Here is a 14178-nt window from a genome sequence, read left to right as displayed (position 1 = left end):
AGCGCAACATCGAGGGCCAAAGGGCCTGTACTGCGCTGTATCTTTCTATGTTCTAAGTGAAGAATAGAGAGAGACCAGATGAAGCAAAGAAAAAGATAGAAATTGGAAGCAAAACTGATTATTTTTTCTAATTCCACTTGAGCAGGAAGCACTACTGAGATGTCAGATCAGTGTATGGAGAAAGAGTAATCGGTGCGAGCCCCAAGTGGTACTGGAACAGTGAATGGCTGTACCTTTGATTTGCAGAAAATGAGTTGAGTTAAAGGAGAAGTTGTTCATACTAAGAACAAGCTCAGCCAGGTGAAGGAGGGTGGTGGTGGACAGAGACTGTGCAGGCCTCTCTTTACTGCGGTAATGGAGAGCCTTCAGACCTCCTGATGAGGCATCGATATGTAGTGGGTATGCATGTGCATAGGAGGTAGCTAGATCCAGAAAACTGGAACTTATGGAAGGGCATTCAGTATCAAAAATCATGAGTGTATTTGGAAAGAAGCTGTATAAGTGGGGAAAGTAGAGTCAAAATTTGAACAAATAAGTTCAATAGACTGAAACAATTACTTCCTTGTCAAGTATAGATATCAAAATAGCATGTGCAAGTGCTGATGTAAATAATACCTTAGTCATGATAAGTGTCAGTTGGTGAAAGCAGTGAGATTTGCAGATAACAAGGTCTGAGTGGCTAGCACAGCAGCTAATCTATGCCTAATGAATAGAATCAGTGAAAGCTTAGAGACTGAAAATTAATGTAAAATAATGTCAGTTTTGAGGAATGGAAGAAGTAACACTGAATAAACAGGTAAAGATAAATCATCAATAGCTGAGACAATTATCACACTTTAAGTATGTAGGAGGTATCGTGTCAGAAGATGGTTCTTGCTATAAACAAAACCAAGCTAGAAAAACGATGGCAAAGAATTCCATCTCCAAACATAAAAAAAACTTGCCAGAACAAGAATGAGTAGAGTTCTTGAGAAAGGAATGCTCAAGACAGTAATTTAGAATATCATGTTGTATGGAACTGAAACATGGACCTTACAAACTGGATATTCAAAGATAATTCTGGAGAATGATGGAATAGTACAATTGGAAAGAGTACAGGATCAGTGCAAAAGTACTCTGGATGATGGAGGAGAAAAGATCATAAGTGATTATTACGAACAGATATTAACAAGACTGGATTGGCCATAGTTTAAAGCTTGAGAACTGGCTGAAGGAAGATGAAAGGGATAGAGGAAGATAAGAATAAGAAAGAGAATGCTGATGACAAATAACTAGAAATTGAAAATAACAGGGTAAAGAAGAAAACACAAGACCAAGAGGCTTGGATAAATGAGCAGTGGACTTGCCCTCAGGCAAATTGCGACCACAAAGACCTAATTGAGAATGGCATGTTGTGATCAATTGAGGGGCAGTCAGATGGCATTCCTCTTTCCCCAGATTGTGCTTGCCTGCAGCATGGTTTTTTAAAAGGACTTTCTTGCCAATTCAGTGAGTGTTTAACTCTTCATGTACTGGGTCTATCAGAAGCAGAGGGTTTTTGTCATTTTTTGAAAATAATGTATGTATTGTACTTAACCCATTTAAATTTAATTAGTAATAACGCTCCAACTTGCACACGTGCATTCAAAGTTCTCTCACTTATCAGTAAGTCACAAAGGGGAAAAAGAGAGAGTGAAATGCTTTAAACTTCAACAAACTTTAAAGTCATATGGTTCTTATAGGTTGATGACTTGAGTGGATCAGGCTGAGCTCAATGGTCCTGGTCTCAGTGTTGAGGCAGTTGGACATGTCGGCAGACAATTTATCTGTCATTCTGGAGACAGCATCAGCTGCTGATTATGTTCTTTAAAAATCTTTCTCTGAGATGCATGAATAGTTGATCAGCAGACAGGGTTCAACTTTGAAAGTTAGGTGGAGAAAGAGGGATCCATGCAAGCATCTTGCTCCCAGAGCAGTATTTCTGCTCCTGTCTCTGCTCTCGAATTTAACAGTTTCTTAAACACAACAAGAGTTAATTGGTTTAACTCCCAACTCTCTCTTCAACTGGCTGAATGACTAATCTGCTCTGGGTTAGTTCACGCGTCCCCCCTCCCACACCTCAACAAGCCACCTTCCACTCCCGGCACCTTCCCTTGCCATTGCAAGAGGTATGAAACTGGTGCCAACAACTTCCTCCTCACCTCAATCCAAGGCCCAAAAGGATCCTTCCACATCAGGCAGAGAAGTTCTGACTTGATTCAATTATAATTGGAATTGGTTCCTTTTTCAGCAAGAGTTAATTGTCTAATGTGTTTGCTTCTAATGCATTGTCCCAACTCAAATAATTCTGAGAGTTGTGTGAATAGATGAGGAGAAGATAGCATTCCCACTCCTTCAAGGTGGCTGTGCTGGGGTTGGCTATACTTAATTCCTTTGGAATTTAACCTGTATATTAATGCAAATATTCAGCTATATTTGAAGTTGCAGTTTCAAATTGCTGGAATGTTGGTTCTGTCTTTTTTAAAATCTATTTGGTAGTTTTCAGTCAGCAAATTCTTACTCTTGTTTTGAGAAGATTTGTAGCTCAAGTTGTGGTTCTGGGTGAAGATCTGCTTGCTGAGCTGGAAGGTTCATTTTCAGACGTTTCATCACCATACTGGGTAACATATTCTGTGAGCCTCTGGCTGAAGCACTGCTCGTGTTTCCTGCTTTCTGTTTATATGCTTGGGTTGCTGATGTCATTTCCTGTGGTGATGTTATTTCCTGTTCTTTTTCTCAGGGGGTGGTAAATGGGGTCCAAGTCAGTGTGTTTGTTGATAGAGTTCTGGTTGGAATGCCATGCTTCTAAGACAAATTAAACAGAGACACATGCGAGAATTCCTAGAAGCATGGCATTCCAACCAGAACTCTATCAACAAACACACTGACTTGGACCCCATTTACCACCCCCTGAGAAAAAGAACAGGAAATGACATCGCCACAGGAAATAGCATCACCAAGCCAAGGAAACCCAAACATATAAATAAAAAGCAGGAAACACGAGCAGTGCTTCATCCGGAGGCTCACTGAAGATGTTACCTAGTATGGTGACAAAACGTCTGAAAATGAACCTTCCAGTTCAGTGAGCAAACCTACACCCATTTTTAAATAATGTCATGTGTTGTAGCATAAAATGTTGAATGTTTTGGTGACTTGATTAACTATATACATAAAGCCATCGTGTATTTAAGTCTCCCAATTAAATTTTGAAGTCATTTGTACAGCATTCGAATATTACTGGCAAAAGCACTCATATTGATAAAAGTACCATGGAGAATGCAGCAGCTAATGATGATTGACTGTTAACTGCCAGCTTAATTGGTCATGTTAATGTATTGCGAAATAGGGCAGCAAATGGATGTGATCTGTTTTGTTCAGTTGAAACCGGGTCAGTGCATGTTTATTAATTATTATAGCTTCCAGTACACACAAGTCCACTTACCAGACTATCAGTGCTCTCATCTGACACAATATAAACGTTTTTACCCTTTATTGGTATTCTTGTGAATTGCTCTGATGAGCACAATACAAAATCTTTGACAGAAAATTTTTCAGCAGTGTTCAATTAAGTTTCTGACTAGTCAACTCCATGTAGAATTCGTGTTGCCCCATGTTCATTTCAACCTTTATCCCCATAGGGCCACATTCTATTGCTTTTAGTCGAGAAAGTTGAAGATAGATTGACATAGTGCCCCAAATGTGTTGTCAGTATTACTCAAGTATAACCAGTTGAAAGTTTGTAATCCTCCATTGAGTTTCTGGCTACTAGCCATTCAGGATAACCCTGTCCACAACAAAAATAAAAACTAAGTGTTGCACATTACTCAAGTACTCATTCAGCATATCTGCTCCTCATTCGACATATCTGCTCCTCATTCTGAACTTATGCTTTTTGGTTGGTCATCTTTAAACCACCTTAAACCCAAAGTAAACGTATTTATCTCCCCTAATGTGGCCAGTCTGTTCTCTTCTATTAATAATTCTGCTGTTCTGTATCTGCAACTCCAAACTGGAAAAACATCAGATCAATTTAAAATATTTTAATTTATGTTTTTGTTATTTAAATTATACACTTCAGGCGTATGACGTCTGTTCAGAATGTCAGCTGTAGTAACTAATTTAGTTTATGCTTTTACAGTTAAATCAGTTTTTGCTTATGATGCCCATGCAAATCTTGGCTATGTATTGTGTACTTTTTCAGGTAATGAAGATAGCACTGTACAACTTTGTTTTAGTCACTAGCCAGGTGATTCTCTGCCTATCTCGTATAACTTTCATTTTTCTCCCACTTAAGGTCATGCGTTATAATGTCCCTTTTACAGCCTGGGCTCAATGAGAAGGCAGAGTGGGTTGAGTTAGCATGGCAAAAATTGATGACAGCTCTCGGTTTTGTCTTCTGTTTGGATGATGGGGAAAGGAGTACTGGCCCTGTTAGTTTTAATTTCCTGAAGTATTCCATTGTTCAGTTTTATCCTAGCCATTATCTTGGTTCACAAATGATGCCCACCCCACCATTTGAAACGATCATTGATGTTTGGATTTGAACTGACATCTGATTCATAATAAAATACTGAATGTGGCAACTACCAGAGTACTCAATGATAAGTAACAAAAATGTATCATTTACATTTATTAAACTTGATTTGTATTGTCAGTATATGAAAACAATTTTGAATTTCTTTAAATTTTGTAATGTTAAAGGACGGGGATGCTAAAAGCACATCAAGTGACGACTAAGAACCTGAGCTTAGCAGTATCTGACTGTTTCTGGAAAATGGTGCGTGAGTCCGTGGAACAGCAGGCTGATGCATTTAAAGGTAAATATACATTAATGTCACATTCTGGTTTCTCATCAAATTCACGACAAAACAGGACTATAGTTTGAATATTTATTCTGAGCATTTGAAGTGGAAGATATCCTTGGTTTATTCTGTTAGATGATCAGTTAATTGTTTATTTCAGATAGAACATGAAAGTGAAGTTATCAAGTTCATTTGTGGTTTTAATTATTCTGGTGAAAGTGGTCAAATAACAAGAATTTGAAGAATTACTTGATTTTTTTTGCATTCAGATTTCCAGTGGCAAAATGGAAGTTTATAAAGTAAGATACTTTTTGGCGCATCAAATTTAGATGTGAATTATACTGGACATGGCAGAACCCTTAGGAACATTTAACATACAGATAGTTCTGGGTATGCAGGTCCACAGTTTCCTCAAGGTGGTAACATAGGTGGCCAAAGTGATTAAGAAGACAATATGACATGTGTGCCTTCATTCGCTGGGGCATGGAGTACAAGAGTTGGTGAACCAATTGCGCTATATGAAAGCTGAAAATGTGTTGCTGGAAAAGCGCAGCAGGTCAGGCAGCATCCAAGGAACAGGAGAATCGACGTTTCGGGCATAAGCCCTTCCTGAAGAAGAGCTTATGCCCGAAACATCGATTCTCCTGTTCCTTGGATGCTGCCTGACCTGCTGCGCTTTTCCAGCAATACATTTTCAGCTCTGATCTCCAGCATCTGCAGCCCTCACTTTCTCCTGCGCTATATGAAACCCTTGTTCAGCCGCATTGAGAGTATTGTGCACAGTTTTGGTCGCCAGACTACCAGAAGGGTGTGGAAGCTTTGGAGAGAGTGCAGAGAAGGTTCACAAGGATGTTGCCTGGAATCAAAGGCATTGGCTATGAAGAAAGGTTAAAAAGACTAGGACCATTTTCAATGGGAAGACAGTAGTTGAGCGGAGACCTGGTAGAGGTCTACAGAGTTATGAGGGGCATAGATAGTGTAGATAATCAGAGCCTTTTTCCCAGGATTGAAGTTTCACTTAGATGGGGTAGAGGTTCAAGATGAGAGGGGGAAAGTTGAAGGGAGATCTGTGTGTGAGGGAAGGTTTTCATGCAGAGAGTGGCAGGAGCCTGGAATGCATTGCCAGAAGAGGTGTTGAAAGCAGGCACATTGGTGACATTTAAGTGTCATCTGGATGGTTATGTGAATAGGGAGGGGATAGGTGGATACGGACCGAGTAAGGACAGAAGGTTTGATTTTTAGTTAAGTGAGGGCATGATGGTTGCCACAGGATTGGGGGGGGCGGTTTGGGGGCAAAGGGCCTGTTTCTGTGCTGTACTACTTTGTTTTGTTTTGACCTATAGGAAACAGTGATTTTTACTGTCATTATGTTGTGGAAAATAAGAGTCAAGATTTACTTATGTAAATCTACCTTCCGTACGTTATTATTACAACTTGATCATAATCCAATGGAAGGAGGATCCTGAGCAGGATATTTGTTTGCCCTTTGTTTTGTGCAGCCTGCCCTGTCGGTGCTGGCTGCGGTGAAAGCAAATTGCCTTTTTCCACTCCCCTACTTTTTCCCCTTTGCCTCACAAATGGGCAATCTGCAGATAATTATCCAATTCTTTTCTAAAAGCCACAATTGAATCTATTTTCACCATACTGTCACTTCTAAAGGCTGGGTTAGTTGAACTTTGAGCCACCAAAGAAAATAAATCTGTGATCAACTATGTGGAAATAAACTAAAGAGGCTAAAAGGCATTCAGCAACGCTTCCAAAAGATACTACATTGCAGAATGGCAAAAAGCTTAGTTTAATTCAGTAATGTCATGTATTTTAGTGTTGCAATGTTCACATTTGTAAGCAACAATGTAAACCTCTACTGCTTTATAATGTGCATAACCTCCTGGAGGGGATGGTATAATTGTATTTAAGTTTGGGGATTTACTAAGGATCTCTGAAATATGTTGAATGGACAACAAAGGTTGAAGAAGGAAGTTGATTTGTCAAGGCCTTGTTACTTTCATATCATGAGGAAATAACTGAAGCATTTTTATTTAACACTCTGAATAAAGTAATTTCCCTGATTTGTTGGAGATGGTTTGATATCCATAGAGGGTTTTGTTTCCTGTGCACTGAGATAAGCTAAAACAGAATGCATGCATATGCTGCCACCTCCTAACCCCAAAAGACACTCTACCCTTTTAACCTGGCATCCTATTCTCCCTGACTTAACTGACACTCTACCTTCCCAGCAGTCTAACATTATCAATGCCTCATGCACTTTCAGTTTGATAGCAGGTGTCAAAGTGGCTGTAAAGACCTTTAAATTTGAATACGGCATTTGGCTGCTGTGAAAATGAGTGTGGTTTACCTTCCTCTGCCAGTTCTGTGTTATGAGAGAACTGTCAGAATGGATGTATGTCATTGCATGTTTGAGGGAGATATGAGAGGAATCTACTATCAGAAATGTGAAGCTCCCTTACATGAAAAAGGAGGGCTGGAGTGGCAATCTGTATTGGATTGACAATCCTTGGACCATCTGTCCTGATAGATTTCAAGGAGATGAGCGGGACGTGTGCACTTATATAAGTATATGTATACATTATGTGCAGATGATGTTTGAAAGCCATGGTGACTAATCCTATAGTTTGGACCATCTTGAAATAACCTGAAGTTGGCACTGAGGAATTTAATGATAAACCAGAAAGTGAGGTTAGGCCATAGAAATTTGCTATCATATTGTGTGATACTGCAAAATCAGCTCTAAGTAACACAGAGCAATGAAAAGTGCCAGAAAGAGAACTTTATCTTTTTACTCTGAATACATCTGTTTCCTATCATTTCTGTGCATGGTGCTATGTCTCATAATCTAGCCTTGGTCAGAATTCAGCAGGATATATAAGTACAGCAGAAATTACACACCTTCTGCATGATGAGAAATGAAACCCTATGCAAATTCAATAACTTTTGATCTAACAGATCCCAGGAGGACTTGCTTTGTAGTGGTCAGTAGTTTTTGTGTTAAGTGAATAGCTGTTTTGCAGTGTGTTCTTCTATGATGGAATTTATCCATATCAAGTCACTACAATGAGCGATAATTTAAGGGCAAATAAATATCACAGACTTTCTGGTGGGCAGCTCTACTTTGCATCAAAATGTTTTATGTAGCTGTTCTATACAAAATAATTTTGTAATTCATGTCTTGCGTCCTCAGTGCTTTGTGTATCATGAATGATTTTGAAATAAAGTAGCTATTGTAGCGAAATGTAATCATTTCTAACTGCACAAGTTAACAGATGAATGTTGAATTGATCTGTTTTTGGCCATGTTGTTTGGAGAGAGATTGATTGTAGTAAAAAGAATGGCCAACTGTTTTTAAAGTGTACTTTTGAATCTTCTGTTGTTCAGCACTGATTTAACTGTACCTTTGATTTTGCAATTCACCTTTTGTCCTATCCTGGCATAGCAACCTAGCTATCTGCTTAAGTCTTGGACTGCATTCAAGTATGTAACTCTGACTCAGAAGCAAAGAATGCTGCCAACTGTGCTCAACTAAAATATCTATAAAGACCCACTAATTGTAATCATTCAGATTGATTTATTAGTTTGCGGAAAAAAAAAATCAAATTAATAGAGTCATAAAGACATGCAGCATGGAAACAGATGCTTCAGTCCAATTCAACCATGCCGATCAGATATCCTAAACAAATCATTCCAGTTTTGCCAGTATTTGGCCCGTATCTCTCTCAACCCTTCCTGTTCATACACCATCCAGATGCCCATTAAATGTTGTAATTGAACCATCCTCCACCACTTCCCCTAGCAGCTCATTCCATACACGCACCTCAATCTTATCCTTAGATCATTTTTAAATCTTTCCCCTATCACCTTAAAGCTATGCCCTCTAGTTTTGGACTCCTCAAACTTTGGGGAAAGACCCTTTCCAAGCTCTTGATGATGTTCTAAACCTCTATAAGGTTGCCCCTCAGTCTCTGATGCTCCAGGGAGTCTTCTGCTCAGAAAGTTGATACCATGCCCTTGAGAGGACTATTTTAAAATTGAAACTATTGGACTTTTTTTTTTGAAGGGTTATTAGTGCAATGTTTCTTTTTTGAATAATGTGACAGTAATGACATCTCAGGAGAAAGCACAAAAATAATATATTAAAGTAAGAATGCAGCTTTACATGCATTTAGTTGACTTTTGGATCACAATAAATAATTTCAGGCACCAGATTTCAGAAGGATATCAGATGAAAGTCAATATGTAGAATATTGCAGATAATTGTTTTAGCACTCTTATAGTTTCGGACCATTTCCAGGACAGTAAGAATTCAATTTGAATGAGGATACAGAAGACCATTGACCATTTTAGATTTTACATGGTAATTGCTGCAGAGAAAAGTAACCTCCTTTCTCTCAATTGTCAATTTTTGGCTCTAATTTACTAGAGGTGTATATTAAAGTAGCAGTTAGATTGATTACAGAGGTGTACTTCACTGTTCAGATAATTTGATTGCATTTACCTTTGGATTTGAATATGTATTGCAATTAATTTCTTTAATTTTTCTTATTTTTAGCTACTCGATTTAACCTTGAAACTGAATGGAAGAACAACTATCCTCGGCTGAGGGAACTAGACAGGGTAACATTTAATTCTCAATACATCAAAGTGGGTATTTGTGATTTCATATTTCTTTCTAACTTGGTATTTTTTATGTTAGAATGAACTGTATGAAAAAGCGAAGAATGAGATTCTGGATGAAGTGATCAGCTTAAGTCAGGTTACTCCGAAACACTGGTAATGCTATTTTATTTTTTATCAGAAAAAATAAAGTGCCTGTCTTTTTAGAGCAATGCAGTTCTACTGAAATGATGATAATTAAAATAAAGATAAATAATTTTATCTTGTAACTGTCAGTGTCAGCCTGCTACCTGTGTAGAAATAATGTTCAGTACAGATGCTTTACTGACTGTTTTGCTATGGATTGTAGTAAAGTCAGCAACAAAGCTTCACACATCAAGTTGCCAATCCTTTAATGTTAGAAGAGAGGAAACAGAAACACCTTAACATTAAACTGTTAAAAACAAGGTCTGTCATAGTCCCAGCGTGGAAGTCTCAACCTAGTTTACGTATATTCAAGAATCCAATTCTAATTTGGACAGGGTATTTTAGTCCCTGAGTAGCCTTCCTGCTGCCTGCCTCTCACCTGTCTACAATTTTTAAGTGGTGTAGGATACCGCCGATTCTCAGCCACATAGAGGGTCATTTCATCTCTGGTCTCATATTTGAGGCTGGCAGGTGGTGTTCAGAGCAGAGGGGATCCTGGCAGATCACTCACCTCTGGGTGAGAGTAGTGGATAGGGATGAGGGTTTCTTCCTCAAGCTGCCTTGGCACATCACCCTTCAAGAACTACTCCCAAAAACCATGGCCATTAAATCAAGACCCTCAGGCCATGCCTCTTCTCCCCATTGTGAGACCTCCTACATTTCCCTGGTCCAGGGCTCCATGGCTATTTGCTGTCCCAGTTCCTGCCAATGCTGCCCTTGCCATTGCTGACACTTTAGAGCACAGAGGTAAAATCAATGACTGCAGATGCTGGAAACCAGATTCTGGATTAGTGGTGCTGGAAGAGCACAGCAGTTCAGGCTGCATCCAAGGAGCAGTGAAATCGACGTTTCGGGCAAAAGCCCTTCATCAGGAATAAAGGCAGTGAGCCTGAAGCGTGGAGAGATAAGATAGAGGAGGGTGGGGGTGGGGAGAAAGTAGCATAGAGTACAATGGGTGAGTGGGGGAGGGGATGAAGGTGATAGGTCAGGGAGGAGAGAGTAGAGTGGATAGGTGGAAAAGGAGATAGGCAGGTCGGACAAGTCATGGGGACAGTGCTGAGCTGGAAGTTTGGAACTCGGATGAGGTGGGAGAAGGGGAAATGAGGACACTGCTGAAGTCCACATTGATGCCCTGGGGTTGAAGTGTTCCGAGGCAGAAGATGAGATTTTCTTCCTCCAGGCGTCTGGTGGTGAGGGAGCAGCGGTGAAGGAGGTGTGGGCACAGGTTTTACAGTTCCTGAGGTGGCACCGCAGGAACTGTAAAACCTGCACCCACACGTCCTCCCTCACTTCTATCCAAGGCACTAAAGGAGCCTTCCACATCCATCAAAGTTTTACTTGCATATCCACTAATATCATTTGTTGTATCCGTTGCTCCCGATGCAGTCTCCTCTACATTGGGGAGACTGGGCGCCTCCTAGCAAAGCGCTTTAGGGAACATCTCCGGGACACCCGCACCAATCAACCACACTGCCCCGTGGCCCAACATTTCAACTCCCCCTCCCACTCTGCCGAGGACATGGAGGTCCTGGGCCTCCTTCACCGCCGCTCCCTCACCACCAGACGTCTGGAGGAAGAATGCCTCATCTTCTGCCTCGGAACACTTCAACCCCAGGGCATCAATGTGGACTTCAACAGTTTCCTCATTTCCCCTTCCCCCACCTCACCCTCGTTCCAAACTTCCAGCTCAGCACTATCCCCATGACTTGTCTGGACCTGTCCTACCTGCCTATCTCCTTTTCCACCTATCCACTCCACCCTCTCCTCCCTGACCTATCACCTTTATCCCCTCCCCCACTCACCCATTGTACTATATGCTACTTTCTCCCCACCCCCACCCTCCTCCAGCTGATCTCTCCACTCTTCAGGTTCACTGCCTTTATTCCTGATGAAGGGCTTTTGCCCGAAACGTCGATTTTGCTGCTCCTTGGATGCTGCCTGAACTGCTGTGCTCTTCCAGCACCACTAATCCAGAACTATAGAGCACAGGGCAATCTGATTAGCCAGTTCCTGTCTGAAGTGAGAATTCTTTCAGATTGCATGCTGCAAGTTCTGTCTCTGGCAAATTACTGCTTCTCAGAAGGATTCCCTGCTAACCTTTCTGCGTTTTAGTGCTTCTTCTGCACCAGAGCATTTCTGAAAGCACTTTGAATCCATGAAAAAATGAGAGGCATTTTGTGTTAAAGGACAGTAGAGAAATTGCTTTCTGAAAAGCTTTTGCTTTTGGAAGAAATACCTAATCTTGAATGGTACATTCAGGCATTGTCTTACAATCAATATTACAGAATTCTATATGTAAACCAAACTTTTGCAAGGAAATTATTTGTAGGCTTAATTTTCTTTTATAACTTCCAAAATTTGAGGAGAGGAACGTGAGAACTGGTGAATGAAATCATGTTTTCCTCCTTTCATCCCATAGTAAATTCCGTACTTTTATACCTTACAACATACATCTGGCATGCAAAGGGAAATGTTAAGTCAAACTTTTGAAGGACACCATCAGTGCAAAAATATGTGTCCATTCATCATAATCTTTGGATCTTCTTTTGACTTTACATGGTTAATCTGGCAGCACATCTATGATGTGCCATAATACACCTTATCCTTAAGTTCCTCAGTTATGTTGATTTTCATAAACTGAAAGAGCATTGTCCCCAAATGATCTCAAAGAATAATTTACTTGACCAGCCTTTTGTCATATTGCCATTTCACACATTGAAACAAAAAAGGTAAAATGCTTCTTCTGTTTCCCTTTGTGGAAAATGCTGTATTACCTCTTTCCATAACCTGACAAAGTTAAGTCATAATGCCAGCATTCATGTTGTACTTTATCGTGTTTGTTTTTAAATATAATATCTCAAAGTACGTCATACACAGATTACTTTTAACATCCCTTTCTTCTACCAATAATCAGTTAATTCACTTGATTTATTGTTTGAGGAAAGAATTGTGGCTAGTACCTGGAAGAACTCCTTGTTCTTTAAATAATGTAGCTGTGTCTAAATGTCCATTTCATTGTGGAGATTTAACGTTTCATTTGAAAATCGGTATTTCTGGTAAAGCAACTTTTTCTCTGTGCGTAGTGTTAGTGCGGATGAAATGATATCAGTCCGAGCCCAGAGTGCGGTTCAACAATCAGTAACGTTTATTGATACAGTAACACCGGCGGAGACCAACCGAGGTCCGAATCTCGGCTGTTCTGCTGTTCCCGCGCGCTGCTACACATTATATACCTTTCTTTGTCAGGATGTGAGGATTTTGAGTATGAATGGGATGATAGTTCCCCATCATCGCTGGAGTAGGTGCAAATGGTGGGTTTCCTGCCGTCCCAGGAGAGTTGCAGTGTACACACAATAGGGTGCTAATTGGATTATGTAAACGGGTCCGGGTACTATCTGCTTGTCTCTCTCTGTGAGGGCTGGAGACTAGCACCCCCCCTTTGTTCCCTTGGGGTGCTGGTGTGTATTAGTCTGTTCGTTCCTGTCTGGTGGATGCCTGTCCTTTGTGTCAGGATGGTTCTGTATTGATGAATATGCGTGTGTTTCAGTCAGTCTCTTGATTTGATTAGGAGATGGGTTTCCATATTAATTAGCTCCGGAGTTTCGGTCTATGAGTCATGGTTAGTGTCTGGCCTAGTGTGGATTTGATCTGTCCTCTGGCTCCCATCTCCCGGTCACGTGGGCGGACCGGCAGCTGCTGAGTTCTGTGGGTTTAAGCTGCGGATGCCGTTTAAAGCACAAAATGAATTCCTATAGTTTTACCGATGTAGGCATAGTCCCGTGGCAAATGCGGGGCGGCTCTGATGCCTGCTTGCAGTAGCCATGTCAGTTTAGATTAGCTCAGTGCAGGTGTGGTGTGTTTAATCTCAGTGAGACTAACTGATTACTCCACAATTTTGTATGGCACATTAATTGATGTTCATTTGCACAGACATTAAAATTTCTGCACTTATTCAATTTTAAGCACTTCACTGATCCACCGATAGCAGTCTTCCAAAACACCTTAGATTCTAGAAAAGTCACAGAGAATTCACTAACTGGCATAACAATGGTCAGTTAACTTAATGGTCAGTGGGCGGCGCGGTGGCACAGTGGTTAGCACTGCTGCCTCACAGCACCAGAGACCCGGGTTCAATTCCCGCCTCAGGCGACTGACTGTGTGGAGTTTGCACGTTCTCCCCGTGTCTGCGTGGGTTTCCTCCGGGTGCTCCGGTTTCCTCCCACACTCCAAAGATGTGCAGGTCAGGTGAATTGGCTATGCTAAATTGCCCGTAGTGTTAGGTAAGGGGTAAATGTAGGGGTATGGGTGGGTTGCGCTTCGGCGGGCGGTTGGGCCGAAGGGCCTGTTTCCACACTGTAAGTAATCTAATCTAATCTAATCTTAACATCTGTCATTGGGAAGATGTTAAAGCTTTTTATAAAGGATATAATGGAGCATTTAGAAGTGTGTAATATAATCAAATAGAGTCAACATGCCTCCATTGAAAAGGAAATCATGCCTGACAGATTTATTACTTTGAGCAGAGAACATGCAAGTTAGACAA

The 14178-nt window shown here is 40.7% G+C and overlaps 1 protein-coding gene across 7 annotated transcripts in view; it reads left to right on the top strand.

The window, feature by feature from the left end:
• The window catches only part of opa1 (OPA1 mitochondrial dynamin like GTPase), a 160610-nt gene that overhangs the window by 69734 nt on the left and 76698 nt on the right, over positions 1-14178 (top strand). For all 7 annotated transcript variants that reach the window (XM_043702260.2, XM_043702259.2, XM_043702258.2 and 4 more), the window contains 3 exons: positions 4720-4835; positions 9385-9449; positions 9529-9605. In XM_043702260.2, coding sequence (XP_043558195.2) covers positions 4720-4835; positions 9385-9449; positions 9529-9605 — 258 coding nt within the window. The remainder of the gene's footprint in view (positions 1-4719; positions 4836-9384; positions 9450-9528; positions 9606-14178) is intronic.

The sequence above is a fragment of the Chiloscyllium plagiosum genome, unplaced genomic scaffold (genome assembly GCF_037043375.1).
Source record: "Chiloscyllium plagiosum isolate Xiang-an unplaced genomic scaffold, Cpla_swu_hap1 HiC_scaffold_13, whole genome shotgun sequence".
In the NCBI taxonomy this organism is placed as follows: domain Eukaryota; kingdom Metazoa; phylum Chordata; class Chondrichthyes; order Orectolobiformes; family Hemiscylliidae; genus Chiloscyllium; species Chiloscyllium plagiosum.
The sequence above is the reverse complement of the archived record's forward strand: the minus strand, read 5'-3'. Positions and strand labels throughout refer to the sequence as shown.